The following is a 25,283-nucleotide window of genomic DNA, read 5'->3' as shown; positions in this document are numbered from 1 at the left end:
CTTATAATATGCTCTGTTAGTTCCCCAAAATCTAGCGCCCTCTGTGGGGAAGTGCGGCTCAGCTTGTAGGCAACCGTCAGGGAGAATTTCTCAGAAACTGTCTACCAAGAAAGACTGAATCATTACCTCAGTGTGTGAGCTGAAGAGGAACTTGAATAATCAAAGAGAGGACACATTCTGAAGATGGGTTTTATTTGTGCTCATGAAAAGTCTTGGATAGGTGTTAGATTGTGCTAAAAGTTACTATGGTTGCTGAATGTAAATAAGCGCTGCTTGGAACTCCTCCTTAACTTCATTTTGGAGGAAAGGGAGGGGGAGGGAGGAGGAGGGAGGGCGCTTCGCATAGCTGGAATCCTCAAAAAAAATAAATAACTGCTTTCCTGACAATGTGCCAACAGCACAGGCTTTCCTGGAAGGGAGGCGGAGCGTCCTCATTATAAACCCTCCTCTCCGCCTGCTTCTTCATTACTGACACACAGCTCAGTGGGTCCGCAACTCTTGAGCTGCTCCACACCGAGAAAGAAAAGTACATCACAGAGACAAGTTTGTGTCCGAACAGCTTTAAACCTGACGGACAACTGCAGGATAACTGTGAACAAACATCCACTTGGATTAATTCTTCAAGAGTGCGTTTGGAGAAGCGTTAAAGGTAAGGACATTTTTAGCTTTTAAAAAGTGTTTCCTTGATTTTTTTTTTTAAAGCTACTGCATGGACACTGCGAGTGTCAAGATGCAAGTGTCCTAGTTTGTTCAGTGAAGCCGGTCCCGGCATGTAAATTACGCAATCAGGAGGATTACGGCGTCCTTACTGGAAGTGACCGTAATGGCTCCACTAGAGCGCAGATTACACACACACACACACACACACACACACACACACACACACACACGCACTCAGAAAGTTTCCCAGAAGTAGCTGGAAGTTAATACAAAGGATTCATGTTTGATTTGGGTTAAATCTCCCACACAGAGAAGGGTTACTCTGTCTTTGGGAAGTGTTTTTATCATTAGATGGCAAAGAAGCGCTCTGAGGTTATTTCCTCAGCGCAGCCAGAGGATGCTCAGAGTAACATCTGGAAAAACAGCTGCCAAAAAGGGTTAAAGAATACTCTCAGGAGGATTAAATCACATCTATGTTATTACTGGAGGTCTTATTTGCTTTCTCTCATCTTACACCCTTCTTCTTGTCTCCTCAGGTGTTTCATTTCCAGACACTTTAACCTCTTCATACCCCTCACCGCAACCCACTGAACCTCCGTTTGACCCCGTCACCTCATCTCCTCCTGTCTGTGTGGTGCTCCGTGCTCCCCCAGGCTTCCTCAAGAGTGGGCACAGCGCCATGGTAACTCACAGCAAGTTTGACTTCGCAATGAGCAGCAGCTTTTTGGAATCCCCCAACATGCGGCTGCCTCAGCGTTACAAGACTTTCTCCTCCAAGACGCAGTACCAGATGGTCCTGGACACGCTGCACAAGCTGCAGGAGAGCGGCTTCTACTGGAGCGCCATCAACGGAAAAGAGGCCAACGCCATGCTGGCAAATGAGCCGATTGGGACTTTCCTCATCCGGGACAGCTCGGACACCCGGCACCTTTTCGCCCTCAGTGTCAAGACTGCAGCTGGCACCAAAAACCTGCGCATCCAGTGTGACTCTTCCTCTTTTTACCTGCAGACAGACCCGAAAAACATTCAGTCGGTCCCTCACTTTAACTGTGTCCTCAAGCTGGTGCATTACTACATGTCTCAGAGCATAGGGAACACACGCAGTGGGAGTATTTACTACATTCAGTCTGGAGGCCAGAAGATCCCTCTGGAGCTCATCAAACCTCTGTCATGTAGCTTATCCACCCTGCAGCATTTGTGCAGGAAAACAATGAATGGACATTTGGACATTTCCTCCAGAATAGACCAACTTCCTCACCCTCTGAAGGACTTCCTCCAGGAGTATGATTCTCCTATCTAGAGATGTTGGACTTATGCTCTTGAAGGGGCAAAGAGTTGAATAGAAGAGGCAGGAGGAAGAGATGTGGTGTGCTGTGTGAAATCGAGCAGAGTGACCAGAGAAGCAGATAAGAGTTCTGACGCAACGTGACGCAGACAGCAGTCCAAAGAGAAGATGTGGAGTTTTCATCTAAGAAAGAACAAAACTGCAAGAGGCCACATGAAAAAGAGCACCCTCTGCTGATGACGTAAAACTTACTGAAAACGACAGCACGCCTCACAGTCAGCTGTCGACAGACTGATGACACACAGGTTCCCTTTTGCTGTTGCTGCTACTCAGTGCTAACACACACACACACTGGCCTTAGAAAACCATCCATCCATTAAAGCTGGACTTGCTTTTACAATGAGGCTGACTTTTTTTTTTTTTTTTTTGCTGACGTTGGGTGATAATCTGAGACGCCTCCATTCAGCATCCCGGGATCTCTGACCAAGTGTGTGCTGGAAACTCAGAGACAGTGGAAAGAGCACAGATGAGTGTCTGGGTGGAAAAGAGCCTTTAAAATATCTGAATCTGAGGACCAGACCATATGGAAACAAGTTTTTTAATTTGTCATGAAGAGGTGAAGTGTTTCTGCCAAACTTGCCTGAACTAGACAGCAAATTGTTGGAGCTCCAACATGACTGAATCCTACAGGGCCTTACTTGAGAGAACAGAACCACTGTTAGGGAGGACATATGCACCAAAACATGTGGTAGTTCCTATGTTGCACAGACAGGATTGCCATTTCTTGTGAATGAATGTATGAAATATGGTATCTGTCTTTTCTACACAAAGAAAAGAATGAAAACTGTGTCTTATTTTCATGAGTTTACATGAGTGAAATGAAGTGGAATCTGTTTTTTTTGTGCTGTCTTTTATAAAGATGTACTTCTAACCAGCCAAACCTCTGGCTGTGAATGCTTGAAGATATTTTGAGAAGTTTGACAAAAAAGACAGACTGATACAACTTTGCACTTATTTATATTTGTATGGAAAATACATTAATTTATAATAAAGAGCACTATTTTTCTTTGAAATGAGACTTCAGCGTTTGATTGGATTTATATTGAGTCATCCTGTTTGAGTATAAACATCACTAATAGTGAAACACATTATACATACACAAATTTCCTACACAAGCCGAGCAACAGGTTTTTTGATGTCCTTCAAAACTTAAAAAGTGTGGTCAAAATAGTCAGGCACTTTAAGAAATCTACTCCAGCAAAAGTGTCTGACTATTTTTTCTTTTTAATCATTTTCTCTAATGACACCACACATTTAGTTTTATCTCCAAACAGAGTCAAATGTGTCTATTTGCTCTTGTAATTCTGTCTTCCTCTTTAGAAGAGCAGCTGCTTCAGGCAAAATACAACAGAACTGCAACGCAGTCTTCTAGAGAACTGCAGGCTGACTCCTTTGTCCTACTGTGACTCATTTTCATTCTCCGTAGGTGTTAGCATGACCTAACATGCTCTGACACACAAAATGCTAGGGCAGTCTGCTTTCAGCTCATTCTCAGAAACAGTCCATTGCCCTGTTAACGCTCTCACGCTGAAGAATGTCAACATGTGTGCTCTAGTACGGAGGAATTCAAACACCAGTTGTGTTTACCGCATCTGGTAATCACCTAACAGGAACAGGAACAATGTGTTCTTGAGTTGAAACGACATGACATGCTGTCTGTTTACCTGCATGCCAGCCCGCATGAGGCTTCAAACCACAAAACATAAACCAGACCGTGGTGTTTTAGCGCTCTTATGTAGATAAAGCATCTAATCAGGAAATATGTCAATACCCCTTAAAACAGCTGCACCGTGACGCACACAAGCTTCTACTGCAGCATAAACTATAAGGGATTATTTTTAGAGCATGTTCTACACTTTATGGCCTTCCTCCTTTTATTTTACTGTTTCCTCTGACAGATTTGAGATGTTTTCTGTTTTAAAATTAACAAGTCATAATTTATTTCGGCATCTCACTTTACTTTATCTACACAGGGTACTTTCCAACATCTCAGAAATTATGAAACAACTCAACTTAACTTTATTTATAAAGCACTTTAAAAACAACCACAACTGTGTTGCACATAAGAGTTGTACATAAAAGATGGTGCAGGTATGTATAAGTCAATAAATAAAACAAATAAATCAATAACAAAGGGCCAGGTACTTAAAGTATTATTTAATTGCTCTAAAAAACAATAAATAAATCATTAAAAACTAAAAAACAAACCATAAAACATTTAACTGGAGCAGAGTCTGAGTTTTTAGACATGTTTTACAACAACACTATTTTATTAGCCTGACTGTCAATGAAACACGTCAAAAGCACTTTTGATACATACATGACAGATTTTCACAACTTTTCATGTACACTTTTTCCTTTCATGCTAAGTTTTATTTATTTATTTGTTGACAGATTCCATGGATGTCTTTTCAAAACAGGCCCGGCTCTTATTGCATTCATCATATTTATTCTTTGTGCATAATTTTTTTGAATATTCTATTTTTTTCATGCATATTTTACAAAATAATAAGGATAAAAAACACATTTTATTTATGAAGCGCTTTTCTGAAATTTTGAAGAAAGTACATTTGCAGGCAATCATACATTAAAGCCATTTGCAAAAAGGTGGATTTTGGTGAGTAATTTGGAAGTGGAGAGGCTCGAGGCCCTAAAGCTGTTTTTGTCCTCATCATCACACATGCAAGCAATGTTAGAGCACGATCCGAAATTGAAAATTCATGGAAAAAAAAAAGAAACAAACAAAAAAAAAACACACTGAGCAATCCACATGATGAAAACCCCTGATCATATTTTAATAATCCACATTTATCTTATTTGTGCAGTGTCTTATTAATTAGTAATCCTCTCAGATGAAGCTTCTTGCTCCCACTGTTAGCACACAGCTCTATCATCCTGACACATAGAGACAGACTACAGCCAGCATCGCTCCGTGCGTTTACTGTAAACTACTAAAAAATGATGGATGAACGGGAATCTGCAATAACCTGCATATCCAACATAATTACGGGAACAAGCTCCTGCTCTACCTGCTTCAGCAGCACTTTATGGTTTCCCCTCAGCCAAAGGGGCTCAGAGAGAGAGATAAAGGGTCTCTGAGGTGATTTGTGCTCCGTGAGTGGTCTACGATGATGCCTCTTTCCTTTTCTCAGCAAAGTCTTTGATAGCACTGTTCCTCAAAAATACTCATTAACAGGCCTTTGAGAAAAGTAATTTGTCTCGTAAATCTGCTGGAAAAAATACTTTTTCTGAAATTACACAGAATTTGGAAAGTGTTTTTAAGGAAATGAGTTTTGAAGAAGGCTTGGAGCAGTGAATACAAGATAATAAGATACCAAATAAGTGCAGGCTAATGCAAATCTGCTGAGTGTCCAAAAATACCCATGATACAAGGCTTATATTCCCTGGAAGCCTGAGCACAATGTAAACACATTACCCAATGGAAAGAAATGCAGACACATGTGGAATTAAATGGAAACAGATGAATGTTTTTTTTGTTGCACAATTCAAGAGTCTTTTTCTGTGAGGCTCTGCACAGAGTTCATGAGACCTGAAGTTTGTAAAATAAAAGTATTTTGAAGCATCTGTCAGCGAAATACTGTCACTTTACGACAGATTTAATCAGAAGTAATCATTTGTCAAAGGTCTTTGTACATGTAAGACTTTACAGCAGTTGGAAACAGTTTATGAGGGTATGGCTATTAAAAGCTTAGTGCATCGCTCTTGAGAAATTCCCTGGTATTCTCTGTGATCACGTGATTCCACAGAACAAGCACTGCCTCTTATTTTACAAAGCCTGATTGTGTCATCGTGGCTACGCCTCCAGCCAGTCGCTGCTTCTGCAGACAACAATCTGAAACCACTCCCACGAGTTTCTGAGGAAGAACCCATGTGTCTACCACAGTTGGTCTAACACCTGTGACACAGAAAACAGAGAAGTGACAAAGGTTAAAGGATAAAACAACTACTTAAGAACTTTCCCCACTTTTCTCAGGAACATTTATAAAAGTGTTTGTCATACTTCATCAGGGATCTTGTGTAGGTTGTTGTTTCTTGTTCACACTTATGGGCCCAGTCATGGTACTCTATCAGGGCAGTAATAGACTGAAAGAAGCAGCTGCTTTCATTTACTTACTATAAGTCTATAGTTACTAACAGGAGATGGTGCTGAGCAATGCAATTCACCATATACAGAGGGTAATCAGGGAAATTTTTGTCCTTCAAGATAATTTGTTGCTCAATTTTTGGCTATAATTTTGGTTTTTGTTACTTAGTATATATTTTTTTGTAATTGTAAGTAAATGTAAGTAAATGTGTAAATGTAAGTTTTTTTTTTCATGAAAAATCATAAAATTTAAATTTCAGTTTTGTCATGATTCAACAATATATTGCACGCAAATTTATGACCCTTTGAGGAAGTAACAGGACAAAAATGTCCTCTACCAAAAACTGCTGTAAAACACAACAGATAAATATTTTTTTTCTTTTTTTTATTTGCTTAAATCTTTCAATTAACTTCAGTCCAAATACAAAACAACAAAAACACTAATAAAAATAATAAATGAATAAATAAATCAACAACAACAATAATAATAATGATGATGATGATGATGATAATAATAATAGTAATAATGATAATAATATTAATAATAATAACAACAATAATATTTTTTTCCTACAAGGGTTAACACAGCTTCTTTTGACATGCTCTTTCTTCTAAGTTAAATCACAACCACCCTCTATCCAAGGCAAAACATTTCTTTTTTTTTTTTAAATTCTCCAGTACATTCAGCAAGGCAAGGCAAAGCAAGTTTATTTATACAGCCCATTTCAGCAACACAGTTCAAAGTGCTTTAAAGAGATACAAATCAGTAAAACTTAATAAGAGAAAACAATCAAAATTTGATTAAAAAGCACCCACAGGGGTAACAGTTTGGAGACATGCCACTACCAACATGGCGGCCACATTAATGTGCCAATGGCTGTAAAAGCTGAGGGAAAATAAGGCACCACCTGTGTGAATATTTTTCACACTCATCTTAGACTTGAGAAACGTGCAGCAAGTACTGCAAGTGAGAATACCATAGAAGTGTTAGCCCCAGCTTGTATTAGCATTAACAAAACAGTAAGTGCCATAGTGCTGCTGTGAACAATGCAGAAAGTTTGCCAGAAACAGCCCAAGGCTCAAGCAAGTAATGATTAAATCAGTGAATTTACAGCACTAATGGCCCTAAAAAAGGAGTCCATGGGTTTCACTGGCTAGTTGCTTTAAGGAACCCTGCTATGATATTCCAGATAGGGATGTACTGATCCAACTTTTCTGGTCTGACATACCTGGGCTTTGGGTATTACTTAAGTTAATATTTATTTAAACTATAAGATATTTAAATCTTGCAGTTTGGTAAAAACAAAAGCTTCGGAACCTACAGAAATTACTACTCTATTGTAAATGTTAACACCCAATGAAATGGTTATGCACTAAAAGACAAAGAAAGTGCACCAGAAGTAACATTAACCAAGAAAAAAAGGCAAAGAGCTGGTTGCCTGGATCAGCCTCGTCTCAGTGATACCCTGATACCAGGATCGGTATAAATGCAAGTCTCCGAGTTCTGATCCAGAATGTACCAGACTTCATCCTTTATGTGTGTGTAGGAGTATTTTGGCTGAATTCAAACTTTTTTGTTGTTGTGTAATCATCCATTAATGCAACGCTTAAAAATCCCCCCCCACACACACACACACACTCCTAGCTTGCATGTTAATGTTCAAAAAAGATGAAACAACAGCTGTCTGCAATCACAAAATGATACGCTTCATTCCTGTGAGTTTCTTAATAAGCATAACTTGTTCACAGGAATAACACTTTCTCGTCAGCCCTTAAATTGTTGCGTATGCGGTACCAAGGACACTCTCAGACACTTCATTTGAAATTTACAACTTGCTGACATGCCCTTCTTAACTGGAATCCTTACAGTTGTTGTTATGAAACTGCACTTGAAAAGAAGTCACATAAAAAGGTCAGTAATCATCTGTAATTAACTGTGTGGCTATTTAAAATCAAACAATACCATGTTATGTAAGATGTTTCTTTATTTTTAAACCTTCCTTGGTTAAAAGGTTTGAAAGCAGCTGCATGCATACGGTAACAGTGCCTTAAATCCTATTTGATACTCAGCAGTTCATCCCTCTTACTTTGCTGTGTTTGTCATTCTAATGTCTCTCCTTTTTTTTCTAAAGCTGATTAGACTTCTCACATGGGAAGGCCTGACTTCATGTGAAAGTATGGTAAAATTAAAAAGAACATACAAATATTCAGTCACCACAGATGGCCAGATCATTTTGCATATTCAGATAAGCTATCTTACATTTCCAACTAATTTTACTCTCAGCATTAGACATATTACATTTCTTTTCTTTTCCAGCAGTGGCCTTAGCTTCTGTTAAACCAAGTTTTGCCATGATACCACATTTTCAAAGACTCATGGATGTTTATTTTTTGGCCTCCTTTAAACTAAGTGAAATAGTATGAAACCAGACAAAGACGCTCAGAATACAACTAAACAAGTTTGCACACCTCTATGTGGTCCAGGGATGCTAGTGTGAAGTCAGACAAAGGCAAGAAGCTCCATGCTACTGATCTAGATAACTCAGTTTAGCTTGCACTTGTAAAAAAAAATTAGGGATGCATGATATTATCGGCACAGTATCGGTATCGGCTGATAAAAGCTTAAAAACACGTTTATCGGTATCGGCAGGTATGAAAATTTCTGCCGATATGCACAGCCCATAAGGTGCCATTCAGTTAGGATTATTATTATTTTCCATCTGAAAAATAAGCTCCTTAAATAAAATGTAGCACTTGATTTATTTGCACTGCAGAGCTCTGTGTTTGTCACCAGGTTGTTACAGAAGCTCTAAAATAATCAAATGCAACTTGATTATGTTTAAAAATGCATTGTATATTTAAAGTTCATGTGATCTAAATAAATTATTTTCTGTATTTCAATACTGAATGTCTTGAGTTTGAAAAAATTATACATTTCTTATTAATGGTAAAATCAAATGTTTTTTGTCTTGTTTTATGTGTGTTTCTTAAACAAATAAGACAGTCACAATAAGAGTAAAATATAAATTCCAGTACAGGATAGACTTAGCTTTCTTTACAGTGAAAAAAACAAACAAACTTGTGATATCGGTATCAGTATTGGTATAAGCCAATGGAAAAAAAAAAAATTGCTCAAGACAACTTTTTACCAGATACAATGCAACAAGGTAAAGTATTTATCAGTACGGTTATGTAGCACTGTTTCCTGAAATGAGACAACAAGCAAATGTAAGTTTGTACCATACATTAGCATCTGACTATATGTAGCGCTACTGACAACCCAGTGTTACGGGGTATCTGTAGGCTAATGTGACAACAAGCAAACTGTCAGTTTGTACAGTAGTTAAATAGCCATCTGTATGCAGCACAACTAACAGTCAGGTGCTATGAGACGTGCCAGTAATGTGTAACAATAGTGAATCCTGGTTAGCTATGTCCTGCCAGTCATCTACCAAGCAGAGCTAACGTAACCTCACTCTTTATTTTATTGATAGATTCTCAAGTTTAAACAGACCACTGCAGAATAACTGCTGACTGCGGGTTGGAATGAACATTATCACAAACAGCTCAGCCTTTTTAGCCTTTAGCTTGTGCTCTATCACTCTCCCGTTTAGCTTTCTTCAGCTCTTCTGTCCTTTTTCTGTCTGACGGTTAGGCTCCTGTTTCACTACAAAAATTATTCACAGAAATAGTTTCCAGCAGAGAAAAACACAGATCTCTCTTCTCACTTCTAAACTTCATCAGCCGGCGTGGTGGCGTCATATAGACTTAGTCATGCCGTAAATCAATCCGGTCCTGGCGACCAAATCAGAAAGCTACAAAGTAGCATTTTGAAATAACCTTTATTGGAGCTGATAATCTCATTTTAAAGTGTGGATTATGATCAGACATAAATCTAGAAAGGAGAATTTTTCAAGATCACTTCAAAACTCACAGCCCCTTTATGCTAACACTTCCCATTAATTTGGTTTATGGTTAAACTTATTTTGTATATTTGTCAGCTGCAGAGGACAAGAGGGGTTATGACAGCACACAATGAACCTATCGACCCTATGTTTTCTCTTTGAAGATCTCTGAACTAAATGAGCTGATGGAGTTTTGGAAAATGCAGGGAAAAATACTGAGGAACTCCAAAAATAACTGGCCTCTGGGGAGTGAGGAGCATCTGTAATAAAATTTAATTTTGCTGGTTTTGGCAAATAAAGCCTGCAGCAGGCAGCTACAAGTCAACAATAAAACAAGAACTGTTTGGCCTTTATCTCAATTAGTTTGTTTGCCTTTTGTGAGATTTTAATTTGGCTCCATTATTATTTTAAGACACAACAAAACAACATCATATCCCAAAAACTGCAAAAAGGACACAGTCTGTATGTTGACCTCAACACGTGCATCAACTGACAGCTACGTCTGTGGAGAACCACTGAGCGCATGACTGCTGCTCTTCTGTCGTCCTTTCAGCCTGTTTACAATTCCACAACTCCTGGTTGCCATAGCGTCATTTCAATGAGCTCCAGATGCCAGATATCAGAGCCAACCATGGAGCAGCAGTGACTCACCATGGCCCGCAAGTCCCACCCTCTGAGACTCTTCTACGGGCACGCTCCTCCTGTTCTTCCTTCAGGCCTCCAGATTTACTGTCAGTCCTCCACTCCCCTGTGCTCAGCTGGTCTGCCAGGCTGTAATACCATAAATCTGCACTTCTATCTTCACGCTCCCCTTTGCCTGCACTGCAGCGGCTCTGCACAGACTTTTTAAATACCTGCTGTGCTTTGCTCCAAGGGAAAAGAATAAATGAGTGTGTTTGCAGTGTTACACAGCAAAATTAGGCGTTTAATACAAGCAGTAACACAAATGGGGTTGTGTGCTAACAGTTTTGGTAGTTTAGTCTTGTGGCAATTTAGAAAGCCTGTGTAAAAGTCGTGATAAATCTGTACCAAATGGGAGCAGGAGCAGCCAATAGCTTGAATTGAAGGTTATGGTACTTTGAATACACCACTTTACAGGTTTACCTGAAGAAACCTTTAAATACACATGCAAAAGCAGGTTTATTTGCTGTCCTATAGGCTGTAATTTATCAGTTGATGCTATAATCAAAGCAGTGCTTTGACTCTGTGTGAAAGCCTGTTCATAGTCTTACTGGAAACAGGCCCTAAACATTCTGACAGGTATTTTAGAGTTATTAGTCATTTAATTGTTTTCCTCACCAGGTTACACAATGTGCCACAATGTAAAACTGGCTCATTCCAACCGTGCCACTTTGACTCACACAAGCCACAATTAGGCCAAGCTTTTGCACACCAAAGCAAAGAGCTAACAATAGTTCATGATATGATAATGCACAAGAATGAACTGAAACAAGAGTGACATGTGCTCACGGGTTTACAAGAAGTAGTAGAGTTACTAAAACACAACTAGTTCAGGTGAATCATTGGTAGTTTTCCTTTCTTTTCTGCAGCAACAGAAACTCAACTACAGTTACAGTGGTTGTCAAGCAGGCACCAAATGTAAACAATGTCAGCTGAGGAGAAATCCCGCACGATCCTCCTGGGCTACCGGGAAACACCCTCTTAGTCATAGTCCAAAAAAGCAGCTTGTATACTGAAGCAGGCGGGCCCAGAGTGACATGACGTACTTCTAGTGGAGGGTTACTTCACAAAATGCTTCAAATATAAACACTACCATAGTTAATGACAACAAAGGGGAGCTCAGGAATTCACAAAGGCTACAAGCTGCTCAGCAGAAGTGAAATGAACAGAGGAAGATCAGCAGGCATGTAGGTTAACAGGCTCCTATTATCTGTTCCCGTTTTTGTTTTTAAGGGTAAAAACTCTGCTCACACTCATAATTCTTGATCATTTTATATCAACATGTGTGCTTTTTGTGTGCTCAGTGAAAGAGGTGGAAAAGTTTGTTCCAAAAATAACCTGCACTCTGCGTCCACACACAGACTGTGTGTCCCTTATGGGAACTGGGTGTGTCTAACTCGCGTCAGGAGGCATGAGCTGTCTTGCTCTGTGATGTAATTGTGTTACGTTAATACTCTTCCCCATTCATTGCGCGGCACGGGTTATCTTTCACCATGACAACCAAATAATGCAGTGTGTGAGCCGTGTGTTGTATCTGTACCATGTTTGGAGACACATTTATTTACTCTGTCTCCATATAATCAGAGTATAAAACATGTTTCTTTGGTCATGAAAATAGTTACAGATTCCAGAATTTCAGGTACAAACCAAGTGAACATAGACCATCATAACAGATAAATAATACTAGAAACATGAAAGTAGATCTATCAGTAATGAATGGAAAAACTCAAAGTCTACAGTATTTTTTGTTGACACAGAAAACAGCATGTACCACTGACCCACCTGTTCAAACAGCCTATATCATAACTGTTTGCACTGAAATATGAGAAGATGCTAATGCAGCAAGGGCTTATTTATTCTTTTGCCATAAGTTTCCGTAGTTACATAAGGACAATCTGGATCTTATCAGCAAATGCAGATGGGGGATCCAAAACCAACACACTCAGAGGAAAAGGCTGACTAATTATATTTAAGAGTTTGATTGAAAGCTCCTAAATACTGGGGCAGAAGGGCAGCTTGTACCATGTTTACACATCTTTGCATGGCTCCTTCAGACTTTGTTCTTGTAGTTTGCTTGGGTGACCCTGACAAAGCATTATCTAATGACTAATTGTCTGAATTGAGCATGTGTCCAACGCAGAGCCTGAATAGCAGAAATGCACCTTTTCTGTCCCATTATGTTGCTAAACCACAAAGGTGAGGTTATCAGCTGTAAATTATATACCTGTTCAAAGGCTCTTTGATAAATGAAAAAAAAAAATAAATAAATAAACAAATATTCAAATAAAATTAAACAAAATAAAAAAATTAAACAAAATTAAAAAATAAAATAAAATAAAACAAAATAAAATTAAACAAAATTAAAATAATAATAATAATTTGAAAATAATTAGAATAAAATTAAAAAGTGGTTAATTCTTTCGGGGCTACAAGTATTCCTTTCCTGATTTACATATAAGAATACCAATACAAGAAAGTTGACAAAGGCCCCCCAAAAATTTAAATGTGTGTACCTGCACTTTAAAAGCAATCCATATTGTAGTGACTCACTAAGAAGAAATCAAATGTTTTGGAGCAAAAAATGAAGCCAATGCAAGCTTGCAAAAAACTGCAGTTCCTCTACTGTCCACTCAATTTTTGGAGGCTACTAGACAAAGAGTGACTTCAGAAATAATAAACGTCTTTTCCTTTTTATTTTCTTTTTCTTTTTTTGTGTGTGTATGCGTAACTGAAAAATGGATTTCTACAAGGGGTAATTACTTTTGTACAGTGCATTTGTTCTGTTGTTATCAAGGCTAGGTGAAACCAAGCAGCAGTGCAAAAAACTGCAGGTCATTAAGCGTCTTCTTTAGACACGCCCATTAGAAAGACGCTCTTTGCAGCAAAATTAAACAAGCTCTAGTGCCTGATTGGAAAAATAGATTTGGTCTGAAGAGCTCAGTTGTCTACCAGCACACACTGTATGTTGTTGGGGTGGGAAAAAAACAGTCGAGATACAATATATCAGGATTGTATGTTTAACAATATCAAAATTGGGATTCTTTGTTAAAAAAAAAATAAATAAATAAATAAATTTCTGATTCAAAGTCTTCATTTTAGTCTTTGTTTATAAACTGGATCGGAAAAAAAATTACCACTTTTCTCCAGCAGGGGGTGAAATGTTTTTCCTCTGACTCACGTGATGTGCATTTTATGGGAAAATATGGGTCCTGATATCGTCTGTAGACATTATCATCATCATGTAACTTGTTCCAATGGTCTGGTGTTAAAAAAACAACTAAAAATCTCAAAGAATCTGAAAATTCAAAGAATCACAATTAAAATTGAAACGCCCACACAAAAAATTGTAATAGAATCCAATCACGAAAATAGCATATCGTCCCAGCCCTATTCCTATTTAGAGGGAATTTTACATCAAACACTATTTATAAGTTGATAAACTTTTGATTTTTGGGCCACAGGCTGAGTTGACGTAGACACAGAGTAGCTGATAGCAAAGCGGCTGAATGCCCGCCAGCCTCTTTACCTCATTGTGGCCAACGATAAGCTTCTAAAGTGTATACCAGAAACAAATGGGTGACATCACATAGACTCATCCATGTACTACACAGTCTACAAGTTGAACATTAACTTGTATAACTTCAAAACTAATCAGAAACCAAAACGTGAGAATACATCTGGGCCACACAAGGGGTGACCAATCTGTTTCCTTGAGGGAGCTAATGCCTTTCCTGACTGCTCACTGAACAAACCCAAAACATGTCCAACAGTGTGAGGCTCCAACCAGACCCTCTAATGTGGCCTGGATGGCATCCATTTGGCCCTTGTTTGTTATTACCTCTTGTTGGCTCAGTTTTGCAGTTCCAAGTAACTCTGAAATTCTGCCGATTTATCAGGTAGAAACAAGTTGTTGTACTGGCTTCAGTGAAACTCATTAGATTGAATCCTATTTGCTAAGAAGAATGGACTTTCCTCCAAAAAAAACTGCAAAGAGAGTTTATTATCGGGATTCCTGGGTGTCCATTAACATAACTCCCAGTTAAAAACTTTTGATCTTGACCAGATCTGATGATAATACTCCTCTGTAGCAACAACCCCCTTCCCTCATGCAACACTCCTGCTGCTGTCTGATGACTGTGGTGTATGTTATCAAACTGAAAGTAGCACACACATACACACACACACACACACACACACACACACACACACACACACACACACACGCACGCACGCACACACACAGACATGCACAGGCACACACGCAGGAGTTCCTTAGAATTTCCTCTGAGTTCTTTTTAAAGACGCTTCTATGGCACGAAACAGATAAAGCGATTGATGCACAAACAATTCACTATCTGTTCTCCGTTTTGCAGATTCATTTATTTGGAACTGATCATAAGTCACAAATCTATATGATATAACTCATTAAAGTGATGTTTGCTTATAGAGAGTGATTTGATCTTTCCCTTTCTTTGCTTTTCTTTTCTTGTGTCTGTGGCGTCCCATGTAGAGTTTAGAGTGCAACGCAATAAACTGGCAGATTCAATGATATGCTTTGTAGAAAGTATTTGAAAAGTTAGTTTTATTTAATAGTTTTAAGTGTAATTTTAATAATTATAATTCACCCATTTGAATTATACTGAGGCCAGGAAATATGTCTAACTTCATAATTAGGGTGTGGGTTTGTGGTTTGACTGACAGCCAGGTGTGCTGTAGCTACAAGCAGCCACGCTTTTAAATTTGCTGAAAATCTGTTGGAGACAGTATTTCCATCAAGGCAGTATTATCATCTCTCATTTAGTTGATTTGACCTGGGTTTTCAGAATTCGATCAATATCAACTAACATTTTACCTTTTAACCTTTGGGTTACTGTGAAGCTGCTGCTGTGATCATCAGTCATGGAAACAGAAGTCTTTTCTGTAGATGGCCTTTGTTTTATACTGCCAGTCATACCTTTGAATTGAGATGAGGTTATAATTAATGAACAAGAAAATTTAGCTATGAAAATTTATAAACAATTATGGGCTCTGGGTAGATATTCACTGACATATCAGTACCGATTTTTCTAATATTGGGGGATCAGTGATCAGGGGTCGGTGATCGGTGCTCGGCCCATCCTTATCTATGAAACTGATCTTATTTACCTCAGGAAAGGTCTGACAGCCAGCCATTGTTGCTTTTTGCTCTGAGACCTAAAACTCAGGAGACTTTATTGCTTGTTTGAGTTAAAACATTAAGATTTTATTGTTTCACAGATATTGTTCAATGATTTTCAATAAAATAAGATTGGCACATTAAAGGTATATGCTGCCAGTTATAAAGATAAAGAATAAAAATTGGTATCAGCAGGTCACGCTTTTTAAAGAACAGTGATCGGTGTACCCCTAGTTCTGGGATTTCATTATAGCTGATACCTTTTTGCTCTCATTATGGCCTCACCTGTATGTAGCCAATCCTGCTGATACATAGTGACAAACAGCAACAAAAACCCTTCTAAACCCCAGGACTTACTTGGAAAGTTATTCGGAAGCAGATTAGATGTAACTCCTGTAAATATCAGTTCATCAGCTGACACAAAGACACATTTGTATCAGTACGGTTTGTACGGGGAAAAAAAAAATGGGTCAGGCTACAATTTTTGTACTTCCCTGAGACCATGCGACAGACACCTGCAGGCTCTTGCGCTATCAGTTGACTGAAATGAACACCTGCATACCCCACTGTGAATAGTAACCTCTATTTCTATAAATTGCAGCTTATGAACCCACGGCCGCGCAGTAACGGCTTTCAGTGACGTGTTTGTACTGAATGGAACGTTTCACCTCTTGCATCTTATCAGGTGAATAATTCTTTGCATAGTTCCTCTCTGGGAGTGATAGTGAATGAGTCAGTGCTGGTTTGTCATAAGGCAGGTGTTCCTGTTCATTTATGGTATCAGTGTCACTTATAAAATACTGGAGGTAATTCCAGTAATACTGACAACTATTAGCTAATATTTATTGTATGCAAATAAAACCTGATGCAACCTTTTAAGGCAGCAATCAAGTAGTCAGGTGTTGAATGGTGAACTGACAGTAATAGCTGGGATAAAGATAAATCAGATTTCTGAGGCTAAGAGACACAACACACACACGTCTGTTTCTAACACATTATTTTCAAATTCTGAGTAGCTTTCGGTTAAGCAGCTGTTTTTTTATTGGTCACAGAAATTTTGTTCTTTCATGCTTTCTCTTCTCATTGTTCCCAAACCAACAGTGCATGTCAGTTTCAGGATAAAAAAAACGGATGTGGAAATGTCATTCAACCAGTCAAAACGATTGGCTCATTGACAAAACACAGATCTAAAGTCTGTCTTTGTGAGAATTTGTGGTAAATGTTACAAAAGCCAGTAGCAGAGATGTTACTGGAAACTGTCTCTTGTGCTCAGTTGAGCCATAAAGAGTGTTGACATTGTGTGTGTGTGTGTGTGTGTGTGTGTGTGTGTGTGTGTGTGTGTGTGTGTGTGTGTGTGTGTGTGTGTGTGTGTGTGTGTGTGTGTGTGTGTGTGTGTGTGTGTGTGTGCATTAGTCTTAACGGTAAGGGAACAACAGACTAAACACAAAGGTCATTCAGGTGAGGTAAACAGGTATTTCCTGTAACAGAGGTCATCAGGTGACAGAGAATGACTCGGGTATGCCCTCAAGGTGGTGGAAGGTTCGTCAGCTAAGAGCAGAGTTCAGGTGACACAACACTGCAAAAAACTGAAATCTTATCAAATGTTTTTTGTCTTATTTTCAGTAAAAATGTCTTTTTAGGCTTTATATGAACCACATTCCAGTCTAGAAAAATGTCTTATTTCAAGTCATTTAAAGACAAAAAACGAGGTCTAAACTACTTGTCACAAGTGAAAAAATCTCCCAGAGGGAGAGGGAGAGAAATGTGCTTGTTGAAGATACTATTCTAATCTTGACAAGCAGATTATTTTACAACTTAAAGGCAATTTAGACCAAATTTTTATCTTCAAATAAGTTGAAATAAGACATTTTTTCTGGTCTGGCAGGTGAAAGAAAGGGGCTTAGGGTCATGGGGACCTTAAACTGCTTGTGATGATAACTCACCCACCGAGTATGGACCAGCATACAGGCTCAAACTCATGGAGCATTCTGCTGAATGTGTTTGGACATGATTGTGAAAATTAGTCATGATGACTGTCTGCAAATCTCCTCCATACTCAGGAACACAAGAATACAGGAACTGACCCCTTGCCTGACATGTCACAACAAAGGCATCTGGTGTTATCTGAACAAAGGTGAGGAAAAAACAAAGAGTTTTGTTTTAGATTCTATTTTTCTCTTTGGATAATCCAGCAATCTGCAGTTAAAAGTGAAAAAAAAAACTAATCTGTTGTAGAGATTTACTTGCAAGGCAGAAATGGTGTCCAGGAAAAGCAAGCAGTTGCCATAGGGATGAAGAGCCCTCTCACGTCACAGGAAACCACAAAGCACAATGAATACTCCAGGAGCAGCTCTTGCCACTTCCATGGAAACACAGCTTAACGAGGAGAGGAAATAATCCAGCGCTGTGACCTGCCTGCTGTCTCCCCTCAGGCCACACGCAGGCCGTGGTGCACGGTCTGCTGCAAACCAACTCTCACAGCGCAACAAACCTCAACCTCAAATGTCACTGCCATGATATTAAAGGCCACGATAACAGGCCTGCTGGTCTGGGGAGGAGACTGATTTATTTTTCAGCTTCTTGCCTTTTTTGTAAATGAGAAAAGCCTGCTGGATATAAACTCCATCCTGGTGCTTTCTCTGGCTTTGGAAAGGCTGTAATGCAATTTCTTACACCAATGAAGGGAGGAAAAGTTCAGGAGTGTTTTGATTTATGCTGAGACTTTAGTCAGAAATGGTGAAATCCAGGAAAAGTATCAGTGTTTACTAAAAGTGTGGATGCAGTGGGTTTTTATTCCTTCAAACAGCAGCAAAGCCACGCATACTTGCGTGTTATATGAGCTGTACTGATTACGATGCTTATGCAGAATGTAAGTGGCTTTAATTCAGTGTGAAGCATCAGCCCGCAGGGTGATGAGGTTCAGCTTCCAATTAAGCTTAACAAGAACACTCTTGATTTATGCCTCTTTGAACACTGATGCCTGATGAGCTGGGTCAAGTAACTGTGAGTCTGCTGTGACTTTAATTATGGGAACAAAGTGATCTGACAACTAGTTTGAAGATCCTCCACAGAGTATTTTGTGACCTAGAAATGCAAATTGGAGGAACATTATATTGAATACCTGTTACTCAAGATTTCATTCAGACTCTTTTTGCTATTTGGACCAAAATCATTCAAATTGAAAACACTGGTTATGTGTTGTATGTACTATATGCTCAAAGCGTTGATTGTACCCTTGGTAGCGTGACATTGTAGCAGCACGAATCACAGCGTAGCGCATTAATGTGACATCACTGCTGTGCTCTTGACTTTAATGAAGCAATGAAACAGCATGAAGTTCAAACATCATCACTAATGGGCGCAAAGCAGAGGCTGCAAGAAGCTGACCATTTTTTTTTTTATCACACCAAGCTGGTGAATGATGTTTGGATCTGTTATAGTCCAAAGGGAGCCTTAAGCACTGCAAAAAACTGAAATCTTGTCAAGTGTTTTTGTCTTTTTTTTAAGTAAAAATGGTCTTATTATACTCGATATGAGCCACTTTCAACTTATCAGTCCAGAAAAATGTCTTGTTTCAAGTTATCAGAGTACAAAAATGAGGTTTGAATCGCTTGTAACCAGTAAAAAAAATCTGCCAATGGAACAAGAAAAAATTGCTTGAAAATTTCCTTGAGACTAGAACAATGTCTTAATACAAGTAACTTTTCTCTTGTTCTATTGGCAGATTTTTTTTTACTGGTTAGCAGCAATTCAGACCTCATTTTTGTCATTAAATAACTTTGAACAAGACATTTTTCTGGATTGGTCATGTGAATTTGGCTCATATTGAGTCTAAAAAGGAATTTTCTACTGAAAATAAGACAAAAACACCTGATAAGATTTCAGTTTTTGCAGTGAGTACATTGCTGTTTAAGTCAGAACACAAAAAGAGCACACCACCCTTTTATTCTGGCTAAGTTTGAAATATAATTTTTTCATTCTGATCAAAGTTTTTGTATGAGTCATTTTTATACAGTCAAGGCCATTTTTCCTCATCTAATCTGATTAGAAGTGGTCTGTAAACTAAAACATTCGACTTGCGTGTATACTATCAAAGCAAATGTTTACAGTGAGTCATGTGTTTAACGTTCAAGCACAACAGAATGAGTCACTGCTGCTTTTGCATGTACAGGACGATTTTATCAAAGAGATGGAGAGTGCTGCTGTGTTCACAAGGCTTGATCCGGACAAAGGAAGTTCATCAGAACTAAAAGAGGACATGTTTACATATAGACGGTTTTCACAGGAACTCATTTGATTCTCTTTTGGGAATTTTCCGGCCGACCGACTGACCAACCAACCAAAGCACTTTTAAACAACCACAGTTATGAGCACAGCGCTGTACAAATATGTAAAACAGAAAAAGAAGAAACAGACACACATAGAAAACATGTTAAAAACAAGTAAAAGCAAATAAAGGAAGGAAAATAAAATCCATCAAATCTGTTTTGATTTTTTGTTGTTTGTCCTTCTGACATTTAGGAGCTGTCCCCCAGAACTAGGACCCTTGACCCAGGAACTACATGCATCTTGGAACTAGGGTAGAAATGTAGTTCTGGGGGATAAATGGGCTCTATGCACAGGTTGCTTCCGCTTTGGAGTGAGGTGGCATGTGCAGGTCTGGTTGAAAGAAGCAGTCGAAAGTGACAGTAGGCTGTGTTATAATGGCAGGGATTAAATAACTGGAGTGTTTGGCAAAGTTGCCTTAAGTTTCTGTTAATAATATAAAAGGAATTGTCCAGGTATCTAGTACAACGCCATGTAGCAAGTTGTATGAAGGCTTTAAAATGTATGTGTTTTTATTTTTTTGGAGCTTTGAAGGTAATTAGCTAACGCTAGCTAGCTTGAGCCAGAAGACTTACTTTTTCGTCTTAAGTTGAGAGCGTCAGGTCAATCACACTTTAAAGTAAGTTTAATCATGTATATACCTCTTACTTAATGTGTTTGTGCTTTTATAAAAGCATAAGGTAAAAACAGGGCTACAAGAGATCTCCCTGAAAGCCCACTGATACAAAACTCTCTGACAAGATACATGTTAGTAAGTAGCATACGTCAAGAAAACTTTATTTTTCCAGCAAAATAGCAACTTTCATCAGTGAACACACAAACTAGTGTGACAGTCTTGCACAAGAGAGTCATTTTTAATCCATTCAACATGTTATAATCTACCAAATCACTAAAGAGCACTTGGCGCTAGCTTGATGCTAATGTACATCTGGAATTCCATCACTATGCTAGGGGATAGCATACATTGATAAAACTTTTTCCAGCAGAATATCAACTTTTATCACTCAGTGCACAAAAAATGTAAATAACTTCCTCACAAGAGATTCATTTTCAGACCATTCAACTTCTCTCCTACACCACACAGCAGTGGTTTGAAGATGGCTAATAGAGTTGTTGTCCTGTCTTGAAAAGGATACCGTATGATCACATGTAATCTCTTTCAACGCGTAAAAAATCAGGCCACAATTAAAAACATGAACATAGCTATTAACATTACCCATACCGAAATGATGATAATGCACCATTTTGGATGATTCAACTAAAAACGCTTAATATTATCATTTGGTAGCATGGCACTCTACGGTAACTGGAAGTTTACATGCCATCAGATCTTTAACCGGATATACATCATGTTTGCTTGTGCATAAGGCCCATACCCCTGAAAAGACCCTGCCTTTGGGAGGCCAGGTATCTCTGACCGGTGTGGTATTTTCATTTTCCCCTCCATCCACAATAACATCATAACATTGGTTTAACAACTCCTGTCATCTTCTGGTGCCACAGTTCAAAGAGTGTCCCTGTAAACTGGAGACCTTCAGCTTAATGTGTCAGTGGATGTTGTATAGTTTATAACAGCTGTTAAAACATGGAAGAAATCCTCTCCAATGCATCCTGGTTTAGTTTTATATGTGTCATAATATTCTCATCAGATAAGTATTTGACCTGTCCTTCCCGGAGCCTCCTGCTCTAAAACCATACCACCACAAAAAAGGACACCTGTGAAAACTCTCCAGAAGTGTACCCATTACTCTAGGATTTCCTCAATACCAAGTTGCCAAATTCACTTCGTTTCATTGAAACTTCCTTTATAAACAGAATTAGCTAATCCCATTCATGTACATTCACACAGCGCTGAACAACAGTGTCTTGCTCAAGGACATTTTGGCATGTGGTTGCAAGAGCTGGGATCAAACTGCAGACTCTGTGACTTCAGTGCTGAGCCAACACGACTTAAGGAATTAAATGTTACATAACTTCAAGCCTGCTGCTGATGGTGACTTGCTTTACCATAGGTCAGTTCCTCCACTGAAACAGATGGAATGTGGGTCAACTACAAAATGAAAATAGATGCCAATCAAACTCATCTTTAACTTGCTTTCTATTATTATTGTTACCTCTCATCATTCTTAATTATGTGCAAATGTTTATTCTCAGAGGACTTTGCTCCACAAGTGCAACACCATGGTGGAATTTTGGCTTCACATCTTACTATGGAGGTGTTAATGTGTAGCCAGCGGTCAACACCTACGCCCTTGCTCACCTTTAAATCTCGTTTGAGGAGCTTTCAGTTTGTGTTGGTTTTGCCAGCCCTGTGAACAAAGACCTTACTCGCCAATGTTGTCTGACGTGTAAGTAGTTTTCTTAGTTAGAAGACAGAGCTTTTTCTGTCTTCTAACAGTCAAACATATCAATCACTGGGAATTTCTGCTGTGGAAGATGTCAACAAAGGCTGTCAAAGCAGAGCTCTATTGCCCACTACATCTAACACCAGCCGCCAACACAAGACACCAGTATACAAGTTGAATCATCAGTCTTGCTGCAAATGGTCTTGTTGACCTTTGTTGGTGAAATTGAGGCATCAGTATCAATTTCAGTCTGTTTCATAACCAGAAAACAATGTTCAGAGGAGTCGTATATGAGAGGGGGAAGAGATTGAGAACATTTGTCTTATATTACCTCAAAAAAACAAAAAACAAAAACAAATTTAAGTCCCTCTTTAGAATGATTAAAAACTCTGAATACTGCTCAATGTATCTGCAGGCTTTTGGCTAAGACTCAGCTCACTGGGACATGAAAAACAATGCTGGTTTGTTTGTCAGGTGTCATTGAAGGGTCACTGCAACGGTGTAGGATTGTTTTTATACTTTTTGGCAAGATGAGGTTCAACAGAGCTTCATCTGACAGCAGAGCTGGATGTTAAAACTGTCCAGGTGCAGAGACGAATGTTAGCTTTTCCTTGATACACTCTAATCTTGCCAGATTTCTATCAAAAAGAGCCTAAAGCTGCGGGAGGAAGATATTTGCTGCACAAACTAAAAGGATCTGGATGATCTGCATGGACAAAGAGTTCTACGAAACTATTTAGAGGCTTTTCTGAGTGGAATTCCAAGAAATAGGCCTGCTCTGGAGGGGTGAGCGGGCCTCACATTCAAGTAAACACAGGACTGAGGTAAAGCCTTCTTCATTACAAAAGGTTGAGTGAAGAACTATGTTTTTTAAGTGGTGGAATCAGAAAGGTAAAGCTACCCTGCTATGTTAGACTTTTTGAAATAAAAAAAGATTTTATGGTCCAAAGAGTTTCCCAGAGACTTTAATGGAGAGTATGAAAAACAGAGTTGGAACTTCAGCTTTGTGTTTTGAATATTTATACTGAGCTTGTTTTCACATCCACAGCTGTGACTAAAAGTAAACACACTGAGAAAAATGAGCTCACAGGTCACCGGAGGACAGGATACACGTAGAAGCAGCTAGGCTGACTCATGTGTTTAATACATGAAGATCTGAAGGCTCTGGAAACTTTGATTTAGCGCAGCACCTCTCGCTTCATTTTCCCCATTAATACTTCTCTAAAAAACGTCTTTTTCATAGATCATTTTCTGTATTTATTACACGCCATTCTGGTGTGACCAATTATCTCGACACTATGAAAGCGTTCCCTGCCTGTGGTTTGTGTTGTGGTGTTCCAGCTAATTTACCAGTGTGTCAAAAAACTGCGCAGTCTTTCTCAGACAAAAAAACCCACTCCTCTCACTGTTTTCACCACATTAACATCCAGCAGCTTGGGAACTCACATACACAAAATTAGAGAATAGATTGCATGGGAAGTAAACCAAAATAAATGGTCTCTTGAGGATTCTTTTATAACAGCTCCTAATGTGTTTGTGATTATAATTGCACAACTCTTCATTTATTACAATGAGAGGAAAAGTCTGAAACAGTACATGGGCAGAATGGAGCTATTATTGAGCAAAATTATTTGTAACTGGATAAATGATCCATGATTACAGTTGCCAAAAAAAGTATGTGAACCTTTTAGATTTCTGCATAAATGGGTCATTAAATGCGTTCTGCTCTTTATCTGAGTCTCAACTATGGAGAAACACAGTTTGCTTAAACTAGTTCCACGCAAACAATTAAATGTCATGTTTTTATTGAGCACACCATGTAAACATTCACAGTGCAGGGTGGAGAAAGAATGTGAACCCTTATATTTAATAAGTGATTGACCCTTCTTTGGCAGTGATAACCTTAACCAAATGTTTCCTGTAGTTGCATATCAGACCTGCACAACAGTCAGGAAGAATTTTGGGCTTTTTTCTCTTTAGAAAATGGTTTCAATTCAGTATTATTCTTGGAATGTCCGGTGTGAATCACTCTCTTGAAGTCATGCCACAGTATCTCAATCCTGTTGAGGTCAGGACTCTGAGTAGGTGACTCCAGAAAGTGTATTTTCTTCCATTGAAGCCAGTCTGTTTTATATTTACCTCTGTACTTCTCCTAGAAAACATCTTGAAATGTCATGATACCCCCTCCCCAGTACTTCACAGTCAGGATGAGGTTTTGATGTTGTTGTGCTGTGCCTCCTTTTCTCTACACACAGTGTTGTGTGTTCCTTCCACCCAAATTCGCTTCCAGCTATTGACAAAGTATTTTGCCAGTAGTGCTGTGGAACATCCAGGTGCTTGTTCGCAAACTTCAAACATGCAACAATGTTTTTTTTTTGGACGGCTGTGGCTTCCTCTATGGTGTACTCTCATATATTAGCCTTTCCAGAGATTTGTGTAAGTCTTAAGCTGCAACTTTAGGATTCTTCTTTTTCCATTTATATACAATTAGTCTTAGGCCCCATTTATACCACAATGTTTTTCATCCGAAAATGCTAAAACGCAGTGAAAAAAAAATCTGCATTTGCATGGAAACGCTGAGGGACTGAAAACACTGTAGTAATCACGCTAGGCCTGTAGTTGGTGCTATAACTGTCTTGTCCAGTAGCCGCTTTTGGTATATCTCCACCAAAGTAGAGTTGGGCCGATCATATGGGCAAACCACCTGCTACATACTACATGTGAATGTAGCATGTAGCAGGCACTGCATACTACCAGCTGC

At 38.8% G+C, this 25,283-nt stretch overlaps 1 protein-coding gene across 1 annotated transcript; it reads left to right on the top strand.

Moving 5' to 3' along the window:
* Positions 1–480: 480 nt before the first annotated feature.
* On the top strand, positions 481–2,995 carry socs3a (suppressor of cytokine signaling 3a). Its single transcript, XM_074696580.1, has 2 exons — positions 481–649; positions 1,197–2,995. Exon 2 carries the CDS (start codon positions 1,340–1,342, stop codon positions 1,958–1,960), a length of 621 nt encoding a protein of 206 aa, XP_074552681.1. The 5' UTR covers positions 481–649; positions 1,197–1,339; the 3' UTR covers positions 1,961–2,995.
* Positions 2,996–25,283: the final 22,288 nt, after the last annotated feature.

This window comes from Halichoeres trimaculatus, unplaced genomic scaffold (assembly GCF_033239565.1).
Source record: "Halichoeres trimaculatus isolate MK-OKI-2021-1 unplaced genomic scaffold, fHalTri1.1 fHalTri1_scaffold_20, whole genome shotgun sequence".
NCBI lineage: Eukaryota > Metazoa > Chordata > Actinopteri > Labriformes > Labridae > Halichoeres > Halichoeres trimaculatus.
The sequence above is the reverse complement of the archived record's forward strand: the minus strand, read 5'-3'. Positions and strand labels throughout refer to the sequence as shown.